General features: G+C 35.6%; 1 protein-coding gene across 1 annotated transcript in view; it reads left to right on the forward strand.

Annotated features, from left to right (window-relative positions):
* PAXIP1 (PAX interacting (with transcription-activation domain) protein 1) overlaps positions 1-10,798 on the forward strand; it is a gene marked incomplete at its 3' end in the record, with an annotated part of 102,675 nt that overhangs the window by 86,633 nt on the left and 5,244 nt on the right. Inside the window, exons 15-16 of the mRNA XM_006871304.1 lie at positions 2,635-2,737; positions 8,784-8,952. Coding sequence (XP_006871366.1) covers positions 2,635-2,737; positions 8,784-8,952 — 272 coding nt within the window. The remainder of the gene's footprint in view (positions 1-2,634; positions 2,738-8,783; positions 8,953-10,798) is intronic.

Here is a 10,798-nt window from a genome sequence, read left to right on the forward strand (position 1 = left end):
CCAGCTATGAACCAGTTTAAACCGGTTCAAGGCCCTGATTTAAATGTGTTGCAATTACTAGTTTCTTCATCACTTTGCACTGCTCTGCTCCTCATCGTTCCTTCCTTCCATTCCCTGCAACCAGAACACAAATTGAATTATTGTATTCTGTGTAAAATCGTAATTTTATGATTATATTTATGTAAGACTCTGATCAAAATGCCACGATTTTTTTTTTACATTCTAGACTCTCATTTAAATACAAACTGAAAATTAGGATTTGAAAAAATCCAAGGGAAATATGAAATACTGAGAAGTTTAATTTAAAATATGTACTTGAGTAAAACAGTTTCTTTAATCTCTCTGGTATAAAACAGATCTGGTTGAGGACTGAAGGCTAAAATTTAAAAAAAGAAATAGTCTGCCCTCCAATTTCTAGTCATTCTGAATCTGCAGAGTCAAACAATCGCAGATTTAAAAAATCTGAAAGAGGGGGAAAAAAACGATAAAATGGTCAAAGCAATCCTTCAGAGACTAAGAGAGAGTGGAACTTGCTATTTGTATAGTATTTACAATATATTAGGTATTTCAGGAAAGAACCCTGGTTGGTAGGTAGTAGATTATATGTTCAGCTGTTAACTACAAAGCCAGCAGTTTGAACCCACCAGCTATTCTGAGGGAGAAAGATTAGGCTTCTGCTTCTGTAAAGGTTTATGGCATATAGACAGCCCTTTGCAGGGGTCACTGATGGCACATAACCACCACCACTAAATAATATCAATAATCTAGAAATCATTTAAGGGATTATTGAGTGGTTTAAAATCAGGAAAAGTGTGCTTCACCATAATTACTCAGTGTACATACTAAGCAAATAATCTGAGAATTTGGATTAAATGAAGAAGAACATGGCATCAGGATTGGAGAAAGACTAATTAGCAACCTGCAATATGCAGACAGCACAACCTTGCTTACTGGAAATGAAGAGGTCTTGAAGAACTTAACTGGTAAAAATTATAGACTGTAATCGTCAGTATAGATTGCATCTCAGTCTAAAGAAAACAAGAATCCTCACAACTGGATCAAAAAATAGCATGCTAAACAGAGAAAAGTTAGAAGTCTGATTTGCTTGGATCCGCAATCGACACTTATGGTAGCAGCAGTCAGGAATTCAGTTGACACATTACATTAAGCAAATATGCTGCAAAAGACCTCTTTAAAAGTGTTCAAGAGCAGAAATACCAGTTTAACAATTGGGTCACCTCATAAGCATGCAAAAGCTGGACAATGAATAAAGAAGACTGGAGAATTGATGCCATTTGCATTATGTTGGTGGGAAACACTATTGAAAGCTCCATGGACTACCAGAAAAACAAACATCTGTTTTGAAAGAAGTATAGCCAGAATGCTCCTTGGAATTGGTAGAAGACTCCCAGCAAATTGGATCTACAAAGTGACAGCAATAATGGACTCAAATTGTAACAACAGTTGTGAGGATGGCATTGGACTGTTTTCTTTTGTACATAGGCTTGCTGTGACTTGGAATGGACTGGACAGCACATAACATCCACAAAAAATAATTGAAAGTGTATGGGAGGATCTGTGTAGGTTATTGTAAATACTGTACCTTTTATAGGAGTTGATCTGTGGGGATCCAGTCCCTGAGGATACTGAAGGACACAATACTGGATATTTTGGGGACAGTCCCTGGCTTATTTTTATCAATTGTTAATGTTTAACAGCAAGCAAGGAATGACCAAAGTCATAAAAGATTGTTTTAAAAGCTTGCTATAAGAATTAAGAATGTTGATGATGCATGGAGGGGATTGTAACCATAGCAATGAAATGGTATACGATAGGATGAATGTAAAACTAATGTTCTCCCGTGTAAACTATCACATAATTCAAAATAAAACATAAAAAAAGAATTAAGAACGTTTGTGACTTTGTGGAGTGAGCATTGAGTTGCTAACCGCAAGGTCAGTTGTTTAAATCCACCAGCTGCTTTGCCTGAGATAGATAAGGCAGTCCCTTCCTGTAAAGATTTATAGTCTGTCAAAGTCTAAGGAGTACTTCTGCTCTGTCCTATGTAAGGTAGTTGTGAAACAGAATTGACTCAGTGGTGGTGGGGGGTTTTTTGTTGTTGGTATTAGTAATGATAGAGTCCTGGTGTGGCTCTGTAAGATAAACAGTGGACTGCAAGGTCAGCAGTTCAAATTCACCAGCTGCTCCTTGGAAACCCTATGCAGGGTTACTATGGGTTGGAATGGACTTGATGGCACTTAACAACATTAGTAATGGTGAAGCTGGCAAAATTAATGAGATGAAAATGTCTAACTTTAATTTTTACACTTTTTAATGCCTTGTTTTCCTCTTAATTTCAATTGGGAGTGGATTTGATAAAGAGGAGAAAGTTATTTCTATTAAAAGTTCATTAAAAGAAAAAAAGCTAATTGAGTTATTTCTTTTGGAACTGTTTGTCTTTGTGTGTGCAACTTTACAAGGAAGGACAAGTAACTCATTATTACTTGTACATGTTTTCCATAAGTACAAGCTTATACACTTAAAACGTTCTAAAGCCTTTTAAAAATCTTCCCTTGTTTTCTAAAGATGTTTAAGTCAATGAAGTCCTTTTTTTTTTTTTTTTTAATTTTGTAGACTTGAAGATATACCACCTCCCACTAAAAAGTTAACACCAGAATTGACCCCTTTTGTGCTTTTCACTGGATTTGAGCCTTATCAAGTTCAACAGTATATTAAGGTGAACTTTTATTCTACTTTGTACCCGAATTTTTAGCTATATCCCTTTTCTGTACATATTTGCTTTTGGATAGCAGTTTATTAAACATTTAATCAGGATTCTCTTGTTAAAATAGTCTCTATAGTATTTATTGATAAAGTATTTACAACAGTATTTCTAGTAATAAGTAGTCATTAAATTGTTAGCACTTTCCCATTTTGTTCTGTGCTGTAATTTCATACTTAACATACTTGTTTTTTATTTAAGCTGTTTTTTTATTACTTTATTTTATGCTTTTTATATACTTAATGAAATATACTAGACAAAATAATTGCTATTTCAACCAAAATAATTGCTATTTCGGGGAGTATTCCATTCTTTTCCAAGTTCTGGAAAAATTTAAGGAATGTCGGTGTTAGCTCTTCTCCTGAATATTTCATAGAATTTACCAGTAAGGCCATCTGGGCCAGTACTTTTTTTATTGGAAGTATTTTATGACCTATTCAGTTTCTCCTTTTAGGATGGGTCCTCTTCAAATGTTCTACCTCACTGTTTTTATTGTGTAGGTAACATGTTTCTAGAAATTTGTTCATTGCTTCTAGGTTTTCAAATTTGTTGGAGTACAATTCTGTGTAGTATTTTGTCCTTACCCTTTTTACTTCAGTTGGTTCTTTTGTGATTTGTCTGTTTACTTTCTTACTTGCATTTTCTTCTTTTTTCTTAAATTTGCCAGTGACTTACCAGTTTTATTACTCCTTTCAAAAGAACCAACTACTAGTTGTGTTGACTCTTATTTTTTTTCTGTGTTGTGCAATTTATTTCTCCTTAAATCTTTATTGACTATAAGCTTTTTTAAAATTATTAGCACTGTTAGGATAAAGTACTGATTTTGGTTATTTCTTCTGTTTTGATATGCGCATTTATTGCTGTAAATTGCCCTCTGAATATTGCTTTTGCTGTTTCCCAAAGATTTTAGTATAGTGTGTTTTCATTTGATTCTACGTTTTTATTATTATTATTATTACCCTGTAGTTTTTAAGCAGGAGTGCTGGTGTGATGCTGTTGGGTCATTATGAGTTAGAACCAACTGGACAGCACTAAACAGCAGTGCTGCTGAGTTGGATCCTACTCATAGCAAATCTATATATAGGGTTTCCAAGGAGTGGCTGGTGGGTTTGAACTTCAGACCTTGTGGTTTGCAGTCCAGCGCTGCTTCTGTCCTTGTAGTTTGAGGTCAAGTGCTGATCTTACAGCACCACAGCAGGAGTATTACAGGGTGTTATTCAGTTTCCATAAAGTTGTTTTCCTTTTTCTTTCTGTTGATTTCTAATTTTGTAGCATTGTAATCTGAGACAAAGCTTTGTAGTAATTTGATGTTTTTAAAATTTATTGAGGCTTGCTTTGCAGCCTCACATGTGATCTATTCTGGAGAATATTACATGTTCACTGGAAAAGAATGATTTGTGCTATTTTGGAGCGAAGTATACTGTATATAGACAATGTGAGGTCTAGTTGGTTGATTGTGTTGTTTATTTCTTTGGTGTTTTCATTGTTTCTTTCTAGTCATTCTGTCTTCCCATTAGAAGTTGTGTGAAAAGAAATAGTTAGAAATAATCTCCTATTAGAAATGTTGTTATTGTTGTTAAGTGCTGTTAAGTAGGTTCCAACCCATAATGACCCTATATAGGGTTTCCGAGGAGCAACTGGTGAGCTTGAACTACTGACCTTGCGGTTCATACGGCTTTGCAGTCTGATGCATTAACTCACAGCACACCACCATTAGAAATAGTCTCCTACTATTTCTGTTTCCAATTTTGTAAAAGTATTTTATAAAAAATATTGCCAGTCCTACCTTTTGTTTTTTGTTGTCATTTGCTTAATATATGCTTTTCCATCATTTGATTATGAACTTATTTTTGTCTTTATCTCTAAGGTATGTCCCTTATAGATAACATTGATGGATCTTACTTTCTTATCCATTCTGCTACTCTGTCTCTTGACTGGTCCATTTAATCCATTTGCATTCACTATAATTATAAGTAATGAATTTACTGCTACCCGTGTGTGTGTGTGTGTGTGTGTGTGTGTGTGTGTGTGTGTGGTGTTTGTTTCTTTGTTCTTGCTATTTTTCTGTGTTGAGTTTGTTTTGTTCCAGATTTTCTTATTTCCTTTGTTACTATTTTTTGGTATTTATAGAAACTTTATGATTTTCTTTATTTTGGTAAGAAAGTTTATTAATTTTCTTTGAGATTTCCCTGTAACTTATTATCCTCCCAAATTTAAAACAGTCATTTCTATTTTGATATTGTCTTGGCTTCCTCGCTATTTGGAAGTTCTATAGCTACATAATTTATTCCCTCTTTGTGCTTTGTAGTTGTCATCGTTTACAAACTGACAACTAGTTCCCTGTTTTCAGTGTTTTAAGTTTAGTTAAGTTTTGATCTTCTGGGTTATGGAGCCCTTGTGGTGTCATGGGGCAAGCATTGGACTGCTAGCTGCAAGATCACGAGCTCCAACTCACCAGCCATTTCATGGGAGAAAGATGAACCTGTTTGCTCACATCAAACGTTAAAAGCCCTAAATAGAAGCTCTACCCTGTCCTATGAGGTGGCAGTGGGTTTGGTTTTAGTTATATCTGAGTTTTTTTGGGGGTGATGCTGTTATATGTCTTAATCTCTACTTGTTGTCTGCCATTATTGGTTCTCTATCCAAAGGACTCCCTTTAGTATTTCTTGTAAGGTTGGTCTAGTTGTTACAAAGTCCTTTAATTTCTGTTTTCCTGAACATTTCCTAATTTCACTGTAGTAATTTGAAGGACCGTTGTGCTGTGAATATAATTCTTGTTTGGCAATTTTTACTTTCAGAGTTTTATGTATGTCATTCCATTGCCGCCTTGTTTGCATGGTTCTGCTGAGAAATCAGAGCTTTTAGAGTCTATCCTGTTTGAGATTTGTTGAGTTTCTTGAACTCATGTAGTCTCATCATGATATTAGAGAAGTTTTCTTACAATAATGCTTCAGCAGTTACTCCTGTGCTTTTTTTTTTTTTTTTTTTTCCGGATCTATGACTGTTCTGGAATTCTCTTCCTACGTAAGTCATTCCTTTTGATGGTGTCTCATATAATTTTGGAGTCCTGGTGTGGCACTATGGGTTAATGCATTGGGCTGCAAAGTCGGTTTGAACCACAAGATTGGCCGTTCAAGCTCACTAGCTACTCGGAAACCCTATACAGGGTCACTATGGGTCGGAACTGACTCAACAGCACTTAACAACAATAGCAATAACATATGATTCTTAATACTTTTCTATTGTTTGTTTTGTTTTGCTTCTTTGATTGTACCTGTAACAGATATGTCTAAGATTTTCCTATTAAAATATTTGTCCTAAATTTCTTTAGTTTTTTTTTTTATTGATTCAATTCTACTACTTTGTCTTTCCAGTGGATTACCTTTTTCTGAAATTTAGTGTTAATCTTCTGGATTTCTATGTGATAATTTTCTGTGGTTTCTAATTTCATATTTGTTTTGTCAGTTTCTTCTTATAGTTTTCCTGAATGCTTCTGGAGTTTTGTTTATGTTTTCTTTGACTTTTTTTCTGTGGTTCCCTTTATCTCTTCTGAATTTACTATTTATTTTGTTGTTGTTGTGTGCCATTCAGTCAGCATAAGTTGTCTGAAATCGTTACTAGATATTTCCAATAGCATTTCTTCTTCGGGAAGATTTTCTGACCCTTTATTTTGGTCACTAGTTTATGACATCTTCTGCTTGTGTGTGTGTGATTTGTAGTTGTTTGTTGTTTCTTAGACATTGTGGTGGTATTGTATTAATTTATTGATTGCATATTGATTTCCATCACCTTTTTTTGTTTTGTCCTAATACATCCAGGAAACAGGACAGGTGTGCTTCTCTGTTGCTAGTTTGGAAACTTTGGGGTTCTCACCATCTGTCTCTTAGTGGGTTTGGTAGTGGGTGGGAGGGTATGAGACTCTTACTGCTGGTTGTGTAGAGCATCTGAGGGGCAGGCTGGGTGAGTATCGGCTGCTGCCATTTACCCAGTGGTACTAGAGCAGATGTAGCAGTTGCCCAGTGTGGGGAGCCGTCGGTGTGGTGCGTATGGCTGAGTAGAGTTGCTGGCTCATAACTGCTGGGGGAAAAAAACAGTCTAAAAAGGGTGGTGGGAAAACAAGAGGAATGGGTAAGAGGGAAGACCTTAGAAGATAGAGATGAAGAAAAAATGAGAAAAACAAAAGCAAAAATGGTACACTATTTGCATAAGGCTAGTTACCAAACATGGCTGTGGCTAGAGAGCAGGCTCACTCTGTGGGAGCATACTACTCACTAAGTGCAGAGGGTCAAGACATGTGCTATTGAATTTGGAGAAGAGGAGGGCAGGGCAGCCACATGTAGCATTGTGAGGAAAAAGAAAAGGGATGGGAAAGAACAGGAAGGGTGAAAAAAATCAAAGAACAAAAGGGGTGAGGGAAGAACTAAGAATAAAGGATAAATGAAAAAGAAAAAAATGTGGCACAGTTCTAGCTCAAACATTACCCATGAAGCATGACTGCTGTGGTCACACAGAGCTCACTACATGATAATTTTTATCACTATCCAGAGGTGTAGCAGTGGGTGCAGTTGACCACGGATGCCAGTAGGGGCAGGTACCTACTTCATGGTATTAAAAAACAGCTAAGGGGATGAGGTAGAAAAAGAAAAAAAAATGGAAAAACAAGGGGCGGGGCAGGGGGCAAGGGGAACTAAGAAGAAGGGAAATAGGGGGGAAAATCAGCACAGTAGTGGTGAAAGTTTTATTCACCAGATAGGCTGTGTCAAGAAACAGGATCACATACCATTGATCAAGTAGGGACGTGTGCTGGCACTGCTTATCAAGGAGGTGAGTTGGTATGGAACATCTGCTCTCAGGGATTTTAAAAGGGGTGGGGAAGAATGACGGAAGAACTAGAAACAAAGTTAAAATAGCGGAAACAAAATGACACAGCACTGGCAGTGGTAGGGAAGGGGTTTGAGCAGCCACCAGCTGAGGAGTATAGTGCATCTCTGATCACAGGGATGTTGTACATGATAAGCATGGAGATCACTCCTGTTTGATTACTGATTTCCAGTAATTGTGCTGTTGCAGTCCTGAGCGAGTGAAGTTTATTGTATGATTCCTGCTCTGATGGGATGCTGCTTACAGTCCTTCAAAATGATCACGTTATGCTATCTGCAGTTTACTGCTCTGTATGCCTATTTACTCATCGTTTTCATTTAGTGTTTTTCTCTCATCAGTATTTGATCTATTTGTTTATCTTTTTTTTAAAGCTCTGGTTTCCAAGGTTGTCATCTGTATCTGTTTCACTTGGTTTCTCGAGTCTTTGTTGTAGAGGGTTTGGAGAGTGTATCTTTGTGGTCTGCCATCTGGGATCTACCCTTGAATATCATTTTTAATAAAGATATCTACCTACCCTAAAACAATGACTGGTGCCTCTTAAACTTTTGATTAAACTGTAGCTTTTTTAGATAAGGCTAAGTCAGAGTATGGGTGGTTTATTTGTTTAGATAATAAATAGTAATGTTAAATATACATGTGAAATAACTAATAATAGGATTTTATTTTAATTTTGTGTGGATTTTTTTGCATGCAGAGGAAGTGAGTGGAGAATATGTATATCACACTGGGTATCATGTATTTTGTTTCTAATTTTTTCTGTAAAGAAAAGAAACAATTATGAATGCTAATACTTTTTTATTCCTTTAGAATGTTAGCATAGTTGTGTAGAGTTCTTTTTAAATATGTTCATGTCTTCTCAATTTTTATATTAACGTTTTTTGTTTTTTTAAAATAGAGATAGGTTCCTCGTTAATTCCAGTTTAAAGTAGAAAATCTGAATGTATTTGCTCTGTGCTATGAAATGAGTGGCATATTTCTTGGGTTTTATTTCTTCAAAAGGATGTGTCATTTACATATGATGGAGAATTCCATATTCTAAATTTGATTTATGTGTTATGCACTATAATATGGCTTTATAGATTTTAACTTGTCACTTCTGATCTAACTATCTAACTTCCAGAAGCTCTATATTCTTGGCGGTGAGGTTGCTGAGTCTGTGCAGAAATGCACACATCTTATTGCCAGCAAAGTGACTCGCACTGTGAAGTTCTTGACAGCAATTTCTGTGGTAAAGCACATAGTGACTCCAGAGTGGTTAGAAGAATGTTTTAAATGTCAAAAATTCATTGGTAAGTAGTAGCATCAGTACTTTGATTTTAATGCCCAGTAAACTTCAATGTTTCTTTCTCTACTTTATCTCCATCCTTATCCCAACAAACATCTTACTCATTTTTTAAGTATTTGAAAATTGTCACTGAAATTGGTAAGGTTTTTCATGCCCCAGCTATTTATTTATCTTTGGGTTTACCTTAAAAAATGTAAAGGCTTATGTAATTAGAAAATTTTTAGGGAAAACAACTAAGCTCTGTATCCTTGTTTTGTTGTTTTCTTATTAATTTCTTTTGTTTAAAAATATGGAAGCAAAATGAGATACATCACAGTGCCGTAAAGTGTACGTTTCTCTTTACCTGGAAAGAGAACAGGTTTCTGAAATGATCTGGCCCCATTTGAATATAAGTTTTATGCAGGAGTGACACATGCCTACCATCTGTTGCTCATCCATTGTTTAGAGCATAGTAGTGCATTCTTGTTGCTAGCACACAGCAGTGAGGATCCTTATTGTAGTCACATTTAGAGATGGTACTAGTATATGTTTTGTTTTCAGTTGTAGTACAAATTATATACTATAAATAAAGGAAGGGGGTATTTCAGGTTAATAAATACACCTACGTGCTTTTAGAGCCTTGTTAAGTATGAAATGAATATAAAATCCAAATGATTCTTTTTCTATAGAAGCTATATAGCCAAAATAGTGTATACCTTTTTGATCATAAAAAACAATAATAGTACACTTGATATGCAGAGCTGGTATATTCCCAACCCCACGATGTAGGTCAGGAATCAGCAGCCTTTGAAAAATGTCTTTGAGTCCTCATCTGGCATTTTTGCTTTGGTGGCAGCAGCTGTATGAGGCTTCCCTGCTTTCTCAGTATTGTTTTTTGGTTGGTCTCTATGCCTCTGCAGTGATATGCAACTTAACACTTGGTACCCATCCCATATTAATTACTATCCTCTGACTAAGGGTATCCACTTGCTTTTATATTTTTATACTAGTAATTTGCCTGTATTGCCCCATTCTACTTACAGTTTCTCAACTCTGTCTCTCACTCCTTGCCCCATAAGCAGTATTATACACTGTATGGCCATGGAACAAGCAAAACCAGCAAAGACTATTGAGGCCTTCATCAATACCGTGTTCCTCTGATAGACTGACATAGCTGTAGTTATCACTTACCAGGTAGAAGTCATTATTAAATCAGTGTTTATTATAAAATATTTCAGTTATATCATTTTCTTGGTATCTGGCATTTAAGCATCATTTAGTTTTCAGTTGAAATAAAATAATGTATAATTTTAAAGTTTATATAGATTGATTTTACAAATGATAAAATCGAGAGAAATATTCTTAAGGTTGCTCTTTATATCAGAGCTAGACCCAAACTGGTAGCCCTGTGGGATAATACACTGGACCATGAGGTCAGTGGTTGAAATTCACTAGACGCTCCTCAGAAACCCTATAGAGGGTCACTGAGTCAGAACCAACTTGAAAGCACTTACCAATAAGAACCAAACTTAAAATTCCATGTTACTATATCCAAAGCAATAAGTTATTAATAGAATAACTAAAAGAGAAGAATATATCATTAATCTGATAGAAAAATTATATCCCCAACTGCAGTGTATTAAGTAGTATTTAGAAATTTTGTTCTCAATTGAAATTTTAGAACGAGTTTTCCCTTAAATGAAAATGTATTAGTGAAACAGACTTCAAGATTGAAGGCAAAAAAAAAAAAGGAGAAGCAGTTACTTTTGTTGTTGTTCTTAGGTGCCATCGAGTCGGTACCGACTCATGGTGATCCTATGCACAACAGAACAAAACAGCCCAGTCCTGGGCCTACCTCACAATTGTTGCCC

Source organism: Chrysochloris asiatica, unplaced genomic scaffold (genome assembly GCF_000296735.1).
Source record: "Chrysochloris asiatica unplaced genomic scaffold, ChrAsi1.0 scaffold00166, whole genome shotgun sequence".
Taxonomy (NCBI): Eukaryota; Metazoa; Chordata; class Mammalia; order Afrosoricida; family Chrysochloridae; genus Chrysochloris; species Chrysochloris asiatica.